This window comes from Pholcus phalangioides, unplaced genomic scaffold (genome assembly GCF_987345545.1).
Source record: "Pholcus phalangioides strain wild (caught in Gottingen) unplaced genomic scaffold, Ppha-v1.0 ptg000014l_1, whole genome shotgun sequence".
NCBI classification, from domain to species: Eukaryota; Metazoa; Arthropoda; class Arachnida; order Araneae; family Pholcidae; genus Pholcus; species Pholcus phalangioides.
Window position 1 is genome coordinate 22,090,146 of NW_028301607.1, and position 15,907 is coordinate 22,106,052.

Genomic DNA, 15,907 nt, shown 5'->3' on the forward strand with positions numbered 1-15,907 from the left:
GCAAGATTATCAATCACATAGCATCCACGAAAGGAAACACTTATGTTATATGAACAGTATGTAGATGTGATTTCTCTATTCTGCATGGAAAAAGACTGATATGGAATTATATTCTGCTCAGGGGCAATGCAGAACCCGCTTTGGGGGGAGGAAGGAATGGAACTTTTTCTTAACTTCGAAATTTTTTTTTCATCAATTATTTTTTTGTGATTTTTTTTTTTTTTTTTGATCGAGTCTATGAATGCTGGGGAGGGGGTACCCCCCTCGGGAGAATCTCCGGATTTCTGGATTCCAAAAGTTGGCACGTCTGTGAATGAAGTTTCTTCAAGTAAATATATGATTTTAAATTGAATTACTGATTGGAACTTAAATTTGCAGCTGAAAAATTGGAGAATTCTCTCATAATGAATAAAAATGTGCCTTGTTTGCAAAATTCAGTTTATTATTATATCAGCGAGCGGCAACTCGCCACCACAGCGGCGAGTTGCCGCTGTGGTGGTCGAGTGGTTATAGTACCGGACTCGTGATGCGAGGATCCGGGTTCGAACCCCACAGTGGTGGTCGGCTGAAGTTGGTTTTCTGTGGTTCCCAACTTCAAGGCGCAAATGCGAGCCGATCTCCCCGTTAAAAAGTCTCGCCACAGAGAGCAACAGTCCTACAACGGTAAATCATTCAACCATAACACTGCACTCATAGTTAGTAAAACTGGGGGCAGATGACAGCACTACACATAACAAGCATTACACATAAACAAACTTTACGTCAGGTTGCACTACACGTACACGCACATTCCCGCATGTACCGATTCGTTGGGGGGGGTCCGCGGGGGGGGGGGGGGGTACATGTGTGGTGCAGCAGTAGTAGGTAGGGGCTCGGGGATCCATGATGTTCTTAGTCAGCCACCTCGTTGGGCAATTTGCCTGTTGTGGCGTTGTATTTGTATTTGTATTTGTATTTGTATTATGCAAATTTATTCAATGGCACTATGAAATCTGTTAGAAGCATTGTAGCAATGTTTCTCATTAACAAGGTTGATTCCATCCAAGTTTTATCTTCATAGTTTCTCTAAAAAAATCTATTGGAATCTTTTAAATTATTGAAACAGGATTTAAATTTTCAATTATAATGTATTTCTTACGTCTTGGGGGTGGGGGTAGCACCATTTTAGTAAGTCTTCCATGGAGACCACTATTTCCTTCACATGTTCAATTTTTGAAATTCAGTCTTGAGATAGGTATTTTTTGTAGTTAATGATTCAACATCACAAGCTACAAATTTACTGTAAAACCCCTCTTAATAGTAACCCCTAAAATATGGCCACTCATTTTAGGGCCAAACTTGCCCTTGTCTCATCAAAGTATGTATTTTGAACCACCCCTCCGCTTCACAATTATTCCTCTTTTATGAAGGATTTTTTTTTTATCCGCAAAAGAGAGGTTTTACTGTATACACACTCATCGATGTTTAATTGAGTGAATACTTCTGCAGTTTTCCCATTTTCATGTGCTTACATAATTTTTGAAAATTTTATTTATTAGAAAATAAAGGAAAGGTGGTATGAAAAGCTACATGAGTGGGATCGAGCATTGGCTGCTTATCAACAAACTAGAGTACAGAACCCAGACGACATGGAACTAATTATGGGGCAAATGAGATGTCTTGAAGTGCTGGGTGAATGGTGAGCTTCTCTATATTTGTTGTGCAAAACTTAAAAATGAAGATAACACTATATCTTTATCATTCATTTTTTTAATTTTTTTTTTTTTTTTTTTTTTGGCATTGCTTATGACTTGACATTATCTCCATTTTAGGAATCAGTTGTATCAACTGTGCAGTGAATCATGGGTGAAAGCGGAAGAAATCCAACAACAAAAAATGGCACGAATTGCCGCTGCTTCAGCTTGGGGATTGGGTGAGTCTATATTTTTTTGAAATTTTCTGTGCTTCTTGTATTTCTGTAATCAGATATAAATGAATATGACTATGATACATTGTGAATGTGATTATGCATGCAATTATTTTGGCCTTCATTTATGTAGGTGAATGGGAAACTATGGCAGAGTACACCAAAGTGATTCCATCTGATACCACGGACAGTCCATTTTATCAAGGAGTCCTTGCAATTCACTATGGAGATTTTATTGCTGCTCAAATGGTGAATTTATATTATTAATCCCTGCTGATTTCTTTATAGCCTCCATAAAAATAATATTTGCAATTGTACATATTTCTATTTTTTGGTTCTCATTTCATGTTTGATTTCAGTATATAGATAAAGCTCGTGACCTTCTTGATGTAGAACTTACTGCTATGGCTGGCGAAAGTTACAGTAGAGCATATGGTGTAAGATTTTTTAAATTATTTTATTGTGTTCATCCTATTTCCAATATCGATTACTATCACTATATGTTTTGTGACTTGATGCCAATATTGATTTATTACTACTTTCATTGATTATTAATTTTATAAAAATATTTTTATCAATGTGCATTAATTTTCATTAAGCAAAGTATTAAAACTTTCACTGCTGAATATTAAAATATATATATTTTGTGGCACTTTTGTTTTCCATTTACATAGTTCTTGAAATATCCGTACTCCTAAAAATAAAATCATGAATTTTCCTTTTAGGCTATGGTTCACGCTCAAATGATATCTGAACTTGAAGAAGTTATCCAATACAAATTAATACCAGAAAGAAGAGAACTAATAAAGCAAAAATGGTGGGATAGACTACTTGTAAGTTCATCATTGTCTTGTAAATGTTTTTGGGAAATCTTGGCACTTTTAATTTCATTTAGGGGGGGGGGGGCAGGAGGGCCGTTCTCTCCCCCCCCCCCCCCCCCCGGAAAAAGTTGAAATGACGGCCCTGCTCAGAATCAATCTGGAAGGAAAAAAATTTTAATCTATTCACCAGGAGTTGAACAGGTGAATGGGTATTATGAACGAACAAGAAGAGTTATGGTCCAATGATATTCTTTCTCTAAAATAGAGTAATGCATGCTGTGGTGAATGTTACTCATTTGAACTGTTTTTATTTCAAATTGTATTTTTAGGGATGTCAAAGAATTGTTGAAGACTGGCAGAAAATATTGCAGCTGCATTCTCTTGTTATTACTCCTATGGAGGATATGAAGTCGTGGTTGAAATATGCCAGCCTTTGTCGTAGAGCTAATCGTTTAGTAAGTACTAAGCATTCATTTCATTTGGATTGTGCAGGATTTTATTTTAAAGTTTTTGCAGTTGAGGCAAAGATTCGATCTCTATTACAAATCAATTTCAAGTGATTCAAATTCCATACAAATCTTTTTCTGCATTTTTACATGTGCATGTCTATTTTATCAAATTGTAAACATAGATGAATTAAAATTTTTTGGGTAGTTCTTTAATTTTTTGTGCCATTTCAGGCTCTGTCTCACAGAACACTTGTCATGTTGCTGGGTACTGATCCATCCAAATATCCTGATTTGCACCTACCATCTACACATCCTCAAGTGACCTTTGCATACATTAAACACATGTGGAAAAACAATCAGAAGGTTTGCAACCTTTTTTTTTTTTTTCATAAGTTTTTACTTCAGAAGTAAAATAAACATTTTCTTTAAAAAAATTTATGTATGCTAGCAACTCCTATATGCATTTGTAGAACATTACAGAGAAACAACCTGTTATACTGTATGTGGTATACTGAAAACTATGTATCACAAGCGTCATTATTCTTTTATTTCACTGCAATCTGCTTTCATAGCTCCCATTAGACCGTGGTTGAATCGTAAGTGAAGTAAACCATGTCTTTCCCCCTGACACCCGTAATATCGTCCAGAAGCATGAATATGCAAATTTCAGGAAATTGGGAAATGACACTTTAATGTTACCCATGTTACTCTATGAATGTAATTTTCCTAAAATATTTTGTAACATGTTTTTCAAATGGGGATGAACATTCACGTTTCCGGCAGAATTAGATTACAAAATAAGTTATTCAACCAACTGGTAAACCCAAAAAGTGAAAATTTAAAAGTTAATAATAGTTTTATCTAAATAGTTTTTCTGTGATCATAGCTCTTATTTTTATTTAGGTAATGAGTAATTCATTTAGTCAGTCAATTTGAGTTTTTGTTTTTGATGTTTTATATCATGTTTATTAAATATCACACCTTGAGAGAATGATCTGGAATGGAACATGGGAAGCTGCAGTATACCAAACCTATACTGTACCAATGATCGTCCAAAAACTACTTTGTTTTTCATTTTTATTGTGCATTTTTGAAATTTATTGTACTGCGAAAACAAAAATAAATAAAATACTATGACAATGACTGCCATATATTTCATTATCTAAAACCCCTGATATATACTGTCTAGAATTTTTCATTATCTGTTTTCTATGTTTTTAGTCTGTTGTCTTTCAAAATACCTTTTTTATTTTTCATTTCTTAGGAGCAAGCTTTCAATAAACTGCTACATTTTATTAATGTGTCTTTAGCGTCTGTTGATTTGAAAGGCAATGGGGAACAAAGTGCTGAATTCTTGAAGCTCATTTCTAAGTAATTCCAATTATACTTATGCTCTTTTTTTATTATCATTATAAATGAATACTGTGAATGTTTCTCTGCTTATTGTATTTTTTCCTTATGAAGATGAAAAATTTTCACCTGATCTTGTTATTTCTGTGAAAACATTATTTCTCTGACATCATAAGTACATTGGGTCTAGGCACACACAGCACTTCCTGACATGCACCAATTCATTACAAATTTTCCAGAGGAATGTGTGCAAGGTACATGTTGTATTAGTAGTTGATATAAATTTACATGTGGATGAATTTGTACATATTTTGAAGTATATATGTAGATTCCACTGACACATACCCATTATTTAGATGTTATCTGAAACTTGGTGAATGGAAAGAAAATTTGGATGGCTTGACAGAAAAATCAATTCCCCAAATTTTGCAGTTCTATTCAACTGCTCTGGAAAAAAACAAAAACTCTTACCAGGTAAAGAAATTTAATTTCTTATATTGTCAGTTTTTAATTTTATTTCATGAAAATAACTTTCAATAGTTTTGGGGTTTTTTTTCATACCAGTGCTGTTATAACCCTTTCAGACTTGGTATGCATACATGTGTGGGGGTTCCTTGTTCTGGTTGTAGTTAATGTAGTTTGGCTCTAATTCTAGACAATATGGTTGTTTTTTTAACCTGAGTGTTCAAATACAGACTATTTATTTACAAAATATATACAGTGGGATGTTATAAGTTTCTGCAATTCTAGACAGTATAGTTTTTTTTAACCTGAGGGAGTTCGGTCCTGACTTTTTCAACAGTGAAACACCATAATCCTTGAAGTCAGGTCTGAACTCACTAAGATAAAAAAAAAAGAATATCTGTGGCAAGACAAAACTGCCATGCTTTGTGCGATGAAAGTGAAGGGAAAGATTTTGTCCCAAAGAACACGTAACCAAAACACCCCCCACCCGTTTCTGCTATTTAGGGCTGATAGCATTAAGGTTAAGGTGTTACTTAATTATCTTTTGTAAAAGTGATCAATTTATTTTTATTTCTTTTAAATACAGGTAACACATGCTTGGGCTTACATGAACTATGAAGCTGCATTGTTTTACAAGCATGGTCAGCTTAAAACATATCAGGAGAGCCAAGTAAATCCAGACTTGAGCTACGGAAAAGAGCTTCAGTTTGCTGCTTCTGCCCCTGCTAATAAACAGAGCTATGTAAGTCTTTAAACACCCAAAATCAATTTAAAAACTGCAGAAAATCAAAATTGATCACATTTGGCTTTTTAGGTTAACCAGAATTGAACACTATATTTAGTTTTGAGAAGAAAAAAAGTCTTGAAAAAGTGTTTTTAAAGTTTTGTCCACTATGTGTATTTTCCACTAGGTATGATGGGGATTTGTTCTGAATAACTAATAAAGAGGTATTTTGAGGGTTAATTGCAGAAAAGCATGTATTTGCTGGGGAGAAAACTTTTTTCTCATGTAATAATAGATGTGCAGTAATATCTCGGTTTTTGATGACTTCGATTATCGTCAGTTTCGGTTTTCATTGATTTTTTCTGTGAAAAATTTGTCTCAGTTTTCGTCTGTTGCCTCGGATTTCATCTATGTGCCCACTTGACCTCGCTGCTAGTTTTCGTTATCCTGCTCAGTGTGGTGTTGTTTCTCATTGTGTGAGCATCACCTTCTGCATCTAGTCAAACAATTCCATGGAACTAAAGAAAATTTCCAGAGCCAGCAGCCCTTCGAAGAGGAAGGCCAAGAACATGATTGAATTGAAGAAGGAAATCATTGAAAAATACAAGAGTGGGCATTAAGATTTCTCTAATCGGAAGCATGTATGGAATGTCGCCATCCATGATAGGCTCTATAATGGCAAAAAAAGGAGCAATGAAGAAGGCTAATGTAGCAGAAGGTTTGCATGTGCTAACAAAATAGGGATTGCAAGTGATTGAAGATGTCGAACAGTTATTACTAATTTGGATCAATCACAAATAGTTAGATGAAAATTCCGTTTCGAAGGCCATCATGTATGAAAAGGCCAAACTGTTGTATGCCGATCTCATTAAAATATGCCTTGTACGAGTTCTACTAAACCATACATGCACCTCATCCATATTCCTCTGCGGAACTTCTAACAAATTGGTAGATGTTAGAATGTGTGTATCCATGTTGTGAACCTAATGTGAAGCTTGTTTCTGTGTAATGTTTGTTATAGTGCTGCCATCTGCCTCCTATTTTTCGAACTGTGAGTGAAGTGTAATGATTGAGGATTTTACTTTTGTAGGCCTGTTGCTCATATGAGTGCTAGTGTACTTACCTATTTTAAGGCCAGCAGAGGCTGGTTCAAAAAATTCGAAAGGTGCACTGGCATGTGCAGTGATACTAGGCATGACGCAGGTGTGAGTTTGAACAAGTCTGGGCCAAAAATTTTGTGTCCAAATTCAAGTGAACTCTGATAATGCCCCAGGAAGTGACCCTAGATAGTGCCTTGATACCTAAGGTCTTTATGGAGGGGGATTCTCCCTTCCTAACAATAATATTTGCACCTTTCTCTCCCCCCTTTCGCAGTCTTTCATATGCCTAGAAGAGTCTTCAGAAAAACTAAAGAACAAAAATGTAAATTCCATGTTAAATTTCCATTTATTCTTTACATTAGTTTTTTATATTCATTTTTATTAAAATATTAAAAGTAATAATTTCTTATTATTTTCCTCTATAAAATGTGTTTTTTTTTTATTATTTTGGAGAATCTAGAACAAATTATTTGGATTTGCATTAATTTATACGGAAATAATTGCCTCTGAAATAAGGAAACCAAAAAATAATTTTCAGTTTTTGTCAGTTTCGGATTTTGGCAATCATTTTCGAACAAATTATCGACGAAAATCGAGTTATCACTGTATGTTTTTTAATGTGCATTCCCATACAATTTTTTTTAATTGATCCAGTTTTGAGGCAACACACACAAACTTAATGTACATGAACAAAACAATTTTTTTTCTATAACAGCTCTTGAAATGTGTAAAATTTACTATTGTGTCCTAAATTATAATAATCCAAATCAATTCTAGTCTATTCTTATATAGACTATATAGGCAGCATATGATTATCGTCAAATTATTTTCAAATGTGGTATCTGGGGAAAACTGATTTTAATCATGATTTATAAATTAAGCTTAATATATTATGGTAACCCCTCGTGATATCGCAATTTTCGGGAGACAAAGAAGAAGCATGATATATCTAGAAGTGTAGAATCAATTGAGAGAATCTTGTTTAACCAGAAACGGCGATATGACCGCAGAAAAAGATTGCTACCGCAGAGAGTCCCCCATCAAGGGTTACTGCACCAACCTCTTGATGAGTATAAAAACAAGTCTGCCGTTCGGAATTGGCAATAAATTGTAGGTTCCGGTCTAATTAGCCCTCGTGAAAAAAATGACATGATGCAACAAAAATGATCAAATGATCATTTAACCAAGCCTGTAGCAACTGAGGTGTCTATTAACCAAGTTACATTTTCAAACTGACTTAAACCAATAACTGTAGATTGATTCAAAAAAATTATTAACAACCTTGATAATTACCATATTTCCCTGCATCAGCTGGCATGGCACAAAACTCAAGGAGCACCAGCTTTTTGAGTGTTAAGGTCTGGTCCATTTGCGGCATGCCGAGAAAAGTGAAATCCTTATTAAGGATCACAGTACGTATCCAGTCAATTTAATGGATTTTCAGGATAATGATATTTAAGAATTTTTCAAAATTTTTTCCGGCTTGCATGAAAATAAGGGTATTCCCGGTGGAAGTATGTGATGGACCCTCACTGTTTCCTGGCATGCTAGCTAATGTGGCGGAATATGGTAATTGTCATGATTTTTATGTGTTATGTGGTTTTTATTTTTGTAGTATTTTATAACTTCTGTGATATAAAATTATTGCAATTTCCAAGAACCTTTTTGTGGTAATTAGGTCAATGGAAACAGGCTATTTTAAAAAACATTTGTGTTTATGGTGTAGTTAATGATATGCACAATTAGTGTTAAACGTTTTTCGTTATGAATTTCCCAAGGTAGGGGGGGGGGGGTCATAAATAAACATATATATACTAATTTTTTTCATTTTTATTATTTCAGCCTAATGATTACGTTAAGATTTATGCTGCTCCAGCAGTAAAGGGTTTCTTTCAGTCTATTGCTCTTTCACACGGTAGCTCACTGCAAGATACTCTAAGGCAAGTTTTGTTTTTCAAAATTATGTTACTTGAAAAAAAAAAGAATTTCTTGGGAACAAAGGGCTGTCATCTGTACAAGTGAAGTGCCTAAGTTGCATTTCTGCATTAGTTAATGAAACTTCTGTCACCTTAACATCTAATGACACCGTCTGCTGATGCCAACCACTAGCCTTAGAGAAATGTTGTGAAGAGAAGCGAACTTTTTTTTTGACCACATGCTAACAACAGCCCTTTGATCTAAGAAACTCTCTATCAATTAATGGCCATGAAATCATATATCAATTATAGTAACTTGAAGTCTATACAGTCACTGCTAATTTTGGCATTACCACTATTTAGATTATCATGATTTCTTTCTATAGATTGTTGACTTTATGGTTTGACTATGGGCATTTTCAAGAAGTAAATGAGGCCATTGTCGAAGGATTACAGACTGTATCTGTAGAAACCTGGCTACAGGTTCGGATGACTTAATTACTATTGTCAACTGATGATAAACATCTATTTCTATTAACCAATACTTACTTTCATGTTTATTGGAGAGTTTATTTATTGAAAATATCTAACAGACAAACTTCACTAATTTTTAAATGAATCCTTGTTATGTTTAATATCATAATTTCTGAAGAAATTTCAGCTTATTTTTCATAAGTGAAAAGACTTTCACATTTTTGCATCAAAGTTAACCCTTTAAGCGGCATAGAAAAATTACTAAACCTCCCCCCCCCCCCCCAAAATGCTATACCCTTTCAATTGAGTAGGCTTCCCTGCAACTTTTGGCAGGTGCAAACTAAGGGATATAAAAAAAGTTCCATTGAGAAATTCTTTATATATAAAATATTTGAACTTATCAATACTAAGATACTTTCAAGAAGGCAAGGTATCTTGTCAGTGCACCACTTAGAGGTTAAAAAACTGCAGAAGACACCAACATTGGTTAGAAAATGCTGTGCAGCTGCTAAAATTAAACTCTGGAATTAACCGTGTTGAGTCACACGGCATCTATTACAGCTCCAACATTTAAAAATTTCTAAAAAAACGGACTTTTGTTGGTTAATGTTAAAATAATAATTTTCTGAAACAGAATTTAACATGAATTCCTATTTATTTCACCTTCAGGTGATTCCTCAACTCATAGCCAGAATAGACACAAATCGTCAACTTGTTGGAGAAGCTATTCACCACTTACTCATTGACATTGGGAAACATCATCCTCAGGCTCTTATTTATCCTCTCACAGTGGCATCAAAATCAACAACTCCTTCCAGGCACAATGCTGCTAATAAAATTCTGGAAAGTATGAACGAACACAGTCGAAAGTTGGTTGAGCAAGCAAAAATGGTGAATATATATATTTTTTTGTATGAAAGAGAAAGTATTTTTATTATAATATCAGGGCTGGACAAATTGCAAAAAAATCTTGGTGCCAAAAAAATGTTTACTTAACGAAAAGGTGTCTAGGAAAAATGCTTCTTTTGACTTTTCAGGGCATAGTCACCCTCTTTCATGTTGGCAGATATGCTGCTATAAATTCCAAACATTTTGGGCTGCTTGCTCTCAGCCTACGATTTAGTAGCTACACAAAGAAAATTTTAGGCGATAAACCAGTTTTGCCACCAATACCAGTTTTTTAATTGCCATTGCAATTTGGCGCCTGAGATTTGTCCAGCCCTGAATAATATAAAAAGTATGTAAACATATAATTTTTAAACAAACATGCAGTGGAACCTCTTTATTATAGACACTATTGGAAATACAGAAAATTACATCCTCTAACGGGAAGTGTCTGTAAAAATGTAATGAAACACATCAAAGCTCTATGCCATGGGATTAAAAAGTGGCCATTATAAAATGTTCTACTGCATGTGCAATATATATGTTTAGAATTTTTTTTTTTTTTTTGAATAGGAACAGTATATTCAGGTCATGCTTATGCTTCTATGAAAAAAAAAATTAAATTAAATTTTTTTTTCCAGGTTAGTGAAGAGTTGATACGTGTTGCCATTTTGTGGCATGAATTGTGGCACGAAGGCTTAGAAGAAGCTTCTCGTCTATACTTTGGGGAACGAAATGTGAAAGGTATGTTTAATGCTTTGGAGCCACTACACGCAATGATGGAAAGAGGGCCGCAAACTATGAAGGAATCCTCCTTCGTTCAAGTGAGTTTTTTTAAGGTTTTCCATTCTAAAATTTGTTGGAATTTGTTAGTATAGTTAGTGTTTGTATAGTGCTTTTGCTGAAAAAATTAAGTTTATCAGGAGATGTGAAGTAGCCAAGTACAGAGAAAGAGAATATCAAGCCGTAAAGAGGAATTTGGGAATTTTTTATCTTTTTTTTTTACCTGTATAAAAAAAATTCATTATCATTATTTAGCATAAAAGTTATATTAGAACTTTTCTGTTATAATAAATTTATTTAGTAACAAAAAAAAAATCAGCTTTGTAAACTGATTAAAAACTCAGGGCTTCCACTCCTACTTTTGCCCTACTTTCTCGGTTTTGTCCTACTTTCTAGTTTTTGCCTTATTTTTTCACCAAATCATATCTACAAACTTTGTGTAATTAGTTTTAATTGAGCAGGGAATCATCGATATATTACCAAATAGTACAAATGTTGTAGATTGCAATTATTGATTCTGCCAAAGCAGAAATTTTATCATTTTCAAAGTTATTTAGAGGGTGTATGCAGACCATTTTGTTTATTAATTTTTCATTTGTTTAGTTTGAGGGTTCAACAAGTAGAGTAGTCATTAAAAACTGCTGTCTGGATGGAAAAAATAATTTTGTATTTACTTTTCATGGTCTTGGACAGTAACTAGCAGTCATCATTCAAAATGATGGTGCACATTTTGTGTATAGGTGAAACAACAGTTTGCATTACAAAGCAGTTGGATACATAGACCTATTCTAGGTTTTGTGACTGATGATACCTAATAGCATTCAATTTTCCTCTGTATTTTTAGGGCATGCAGAGGCACAAACAATATTTACAATGCTCAAGTAAAGAGCTAGAAATAAAAGTGCTTCATTTATCAAAAATGATTACACTGGCATGGACCACTAAAATTTAAACAAATCCTTTTTAAAAGCGATAGACAATGCAGTAAAACCAACCATCTGGTTCACCTTGACTTATTTACATCATTGCTTGTAATTTACATATTTTTCACTGCTTTTTTGAAAGTGGTCTCAAAGGAGTGTCATTCTTAAAAATCTTACATGCCTTCATAATTTGCTGTGTGCTGAAGAGAGTTGACAGATTCGACTGTGGAAGACTCTAAAAAAATATAATTTATATTGTGAGAACACAGAAAAGAATTATCTGGGGTTACTAGTGCTCTGTTTTGGCCAAAAATTGTTTTTGTACCCAAGTCATTTCTGTCATTTGGCTTTGACTTAAGTCAATCTTATAGGATACTGAAATAATGCTTTAAAAAAAAAAAATTAGGATTTTTTGTTTGTTATGCTATGATTATGTTGTCTTGGGGGGGGGGGGAAGCGCCCTCCCATCTTACTTTTTAGTCCTGCCTTTTCCTACTTTTTCTAATTTTTTGAGTGAGAGTCCTGAAAACTCAATAACATGTAGAAATCGTATTGCGTTTTGGTTCATTTTTTTCCTAAAAATTTGATGTATGAAACTTAGCTTATAAATAAATACTTTCAACAGGCATATGGACGGGAACTTTCTGAAGCTCTAGAATGGTGTAGAAAATATCAGAGATCAAATAATGTTAAAGATCTGACTCAGGCCTGGGATGTATATTATCAAGTTTTCAGAAGAGTTGCCAAACAGTTACCACAAGTTAGTTTTTTTTCTGTATTAATATGTGTAAAAAACTATGAAATATTTTTCACTGTAGAAAAACTATATTTCACTGCAGTTTTCATGGTATTCATTATACTATTCCTCATTTTACTTCTTAAAAAAGACTTTTGCAAATATATATCTATATATATATTATTCAGCATGTGATTTCAGACTATAGAATTTGTTTCAGTTTTTTGCTATGAAAATTCAGAAGTAATTGTTATGATAGTTTTTTTTTTTTTTAGTGGGGGGGGGGGCTAGTTCTTTTGTAAAAACATGAGAATAGAATATGATCAAGGCCATAATTAAGCTATAAAAAAGTCTTATGTGTTAACTTATTAATAGTAAAATCTAAATATTTTTAATACAGTTTCCACTATATAATAGTCTTTTTTTTTTGTTTTATAAATTTTTTTAATGTAATATATAACAAGAAATATCATATAATACTGTATAATAATTAGTACGCCCAGCCCAAGCAAAAAACAGGGTTACTGTATTGTTGATGCTGAATGAAACATTGCTGTGAAAAAGTTCCGAACCTGATTATGGAAATTGTTTTTCTTTCAAATCATTAAATAGTAGGGATTTTTTGTTAATTTTTTTTTTTTTTAAATTCTGTAGTTGACATCACTTGAACTGCAGTATGTTTCTCCGAAGCTTTTAATGTGTCACGATTTAGAACTTGCTGTTCCTGGAACCTATAATCCAAATCAAGAAATAATATACATATCAAAAGTAGAAAGCTCCCTTCAAGTCATAACAAGCAAACAGCGTCCCAGAAAACTTACCATTAGAGGTGAGATTTCTTTTGTTTTTTTTTTTTAATTTCTCTCTGTTGCAATTTGTAATGCTTAACACTATCCTGCTTTGTGATGGTATTTTCATTCCAAAAAATTTAGATTGAATGATATTATTCTTTTAAATTTTGATGATTTATTAAATGAAAGGATGACATCATTCTCTGCTATCCATACAAAGTTTTTTAACAACTGGCTGTTGCAAAGATTATTTTTTTAGAAAGAGAGAAAATTCAACTGCCTTTCAGGGGGAATTGAACCTACATCCTTTCATTTTCCGGGTGAACACCCTAGACCACTAGACTACAAAGGCAATGAATTTCTCAATCTTTCCTTGGAAATCATGTGCACTAAAAGGGACTAAACATGGATGGCTGGACCTGACATGGGCCTAGCTCACAACTGCTGACCAGGCACGGCTGGTCAGCAATTGTGAGCTTGGCCAGAGATAAGAAATTTGTTGCCTTCGTAGTTTAGTGATCCAGGGCATTTGCCCGTAAAGTGAAAGGATGTGGGTTCGATTCCCCGCAAAGGCAATTGAATTTTCTTTCTTTCCAAAAAATTTATTTTTGCAACAGCCAGTTGTTAAAACCTTTGTATGCTCTATTAAATGTTTATTCAAAATTGAATTTTTCAGGTAGTAATGGAAAAGATTTCATGTTTCTGCTAAAAGGCCACGAAGATTTACGGCAAGATGAAAGAGTCATGCAGCTGTTTGGATTAGTCAATACTTTACTTATAAATGATCCTGAGACATCTCGTAGAAACATAACGTAAAAACAAATATTTTTTTTAAGGTTGCTCTATTTATATGATTGTGTAAATATTTATTTTAAAATATAATCATGGTTTAGCCATGCCAGATGGCTAGTTAATCTAATTTTTTGCTAATCTCAAAATAAGTCCCAATCTAAATTAGTATGGATTAGTAGGGTTCTGCAATTGTAATATATTTGTGCAACTACAAAGTTTGTTTAATCTTTTTAAACTTTTCCTTAGTATATTTAAAATTTACTTGTTTCAAATAATTTTCATCATGTGCTGTGATAAATTTTTTACTGTGTCTAATTTTCAGAATTCAGCGCTACTCTGTGATACCATTGTCTACTAACAGTGGGCTCATTGGTTGGGTTCCCCATTGTGATACCTTGCATGCATTGATCAGGGATTACAGAGAGAAGAAAAAGATTCTCTTAAACATAGAGCATCGCATAATGTTGAGGGTATGATGTTCTTCATGTAGATCGTATATGTTATATGATATTTTTATGACTATTGGATTTTTTTTTACTCATCCATATTTGCATTATTTTGTTTTACAGATGGCACCTGATTATGATCATCTGACTTTGATACAAAAAGTCGAGGTCTTTGAGCATGCTCTGAAAAACACAAACGGGGATGATTTAGCAAAACTATTGTGGCTAAAGAGTCCAAGTTCAGAAGTGAGCAATTTTTAAATTTTTTTTTTTTTTTTTTTGGACAAACATGTTTAAGTATGAAAAATTGTCCTAAAATATGGCAAATTGCTCAGCTTCAGTATAAAATTAATAAAATATTATTTCTAAAACATATACAGGCGGTAAGTTGATATAACAATTTCAAGACGGGAAAACTTATCTTTATACAGGAGTTATTGTTGTGTGTAGAATTCACTTTAGATTTCAGTCAACACTATGAAGACCAAAAACAACATTGTTATATGAGTGATTCTCACAAAATTGGCCTAAATTGTGTCCCCTGCAGTTTACATTAAATATATTTGACACAGAGCTTTTCCTTTCGTCACTTTCTATTTATATTCCAGTTTCTGAAAAGTCCCCACTCTGTTTTTAATTTTTTCATCAATAGATATTTTTGATTTCCTTGAACAAATTGTCATTTGTTAAGGAAATGTTCTCCTGGCTGTTCCTACGCATTTTTAAAATTTCAAAATGATAACTGCCTATCTTAAAAATATATTCTTTTTTCTGATAATATATATTTTTAGGACCAATATACTTTCATATTTTATCTTTTTCATAATTTTAAATATTTTTATCAATAGTTTATGGCCAAATGAAAATTTTTCCCAACTTTTTTTGCCATTTGTGACATTTAAAAAACATTAGCTCAAATCCTACAACACTAGTTGCCACCTATCAAATTTGTATTTAGAAGGTTATGAAGAATGTAGCTATCACTTGAACTTCCTTTTAAATCAGAATTATAAATTTATTCACAAACCAGGTTTATTTGGGAAAAAAGAGGCTAGTGTTTTTCTAAAGAGTCCTCCTTCTGGCTATTTTCTGTGAGATATATAATTAACAATTATTTTCACTTTACCACATGTTTCAGTTCAGAGACATCTATTATTTCTGAAAAGGACATGTTTTCAACATGCTCAGTTTTTGATCAGTGTTGCAACACATGTAAAAATGTTTCTTTCCTGGCATTAGGTAACCAGAAGGAAGGTTTGATCAAAAATAAAGGGAAGTAAAAAATCTGAATTTCTGGGTTGCTTCAGTAATGTTTCATCTAAAGACTTTGTTGCATCTTATGCTGT

General features: G+C 33.3%; 1 protein-coding gene across 1 annotated transcript in view; it reads left to right on the forward strand.

Moving 5' to 3' along the window:
- Window positions 1-15,907, forward strand: part of mTor (serine/threonine-protein kinase Tor) — a 58,387-nt gene that overhangs the window by 35,497 nt on the left and 6,983 nt on the right. The window contains exons 32-50 of the mRNA XM_089241907.1: window positions 1,539-1,678; window positions 1,812-1,912; window positions 2,040-2,155; window positions 2,266-2,343; window positions 2,632-2,739; window positions 3,057-3,182; window positions 3,408-3,539; window positions 4,441-4,547; window positions 4,883-5,000; window positions 5,578-5,733; window positions 8,658-8,755; window positions 9,118-9,214; window positions 9,875-10,096; window positions 10,732-10,914; window positions 12,422-12,556; window positions 13,187-13,361; window positions 14,000-14,135; window positions 14,438-14,585; window positions 14,685-14,807. Of these exons, the coding sequence (XP_089098033.1) occupies window positions 1,539-1,678; window positions 1,812-1,912; window positions 2,040-2,155; window positions 2,266-2,343; window positions 2,632-2,739; window positions 3,057-3,182; window positions 3,408-3,539; window positions 4,441-4,547; window positions 4,883-5,000; window positions 5,578-5,733; window positions 8,658-8,755; window positions 9,118-9,214; window positions 9,875-10,096; window positions 10,732-10,914; window positions 12,422-12,556; window positions 13,187-13,361; window positions 14,000-14,135; window positions 14,438-14,585; window positions 14,685-14,807 (2,499 nt within the window). The remainder of the gene's footprint in view (window positions 1-1,538; window positions 1,679-1,811; window positions 1,913-2,039; window positions 2,156-2,265; window positions 2,344-2,631; window positions 2,740-3,056; window positions 3,183-3,407; window positions 3,540-4,440; window positions 4,548-4,882; window positions 5,001-5,577; window positions 5,734-8,657; window positions 8,756-9,117; window positions 9,215-9,874; window positions 10,097-10,731; window positions 10,915-12,421; window positions 12,557-13,186; window positions 13,362-13,999; window positions 14,136-14,437; window positions 14,586-14,684; window positions 14,808-15,907) is intronic.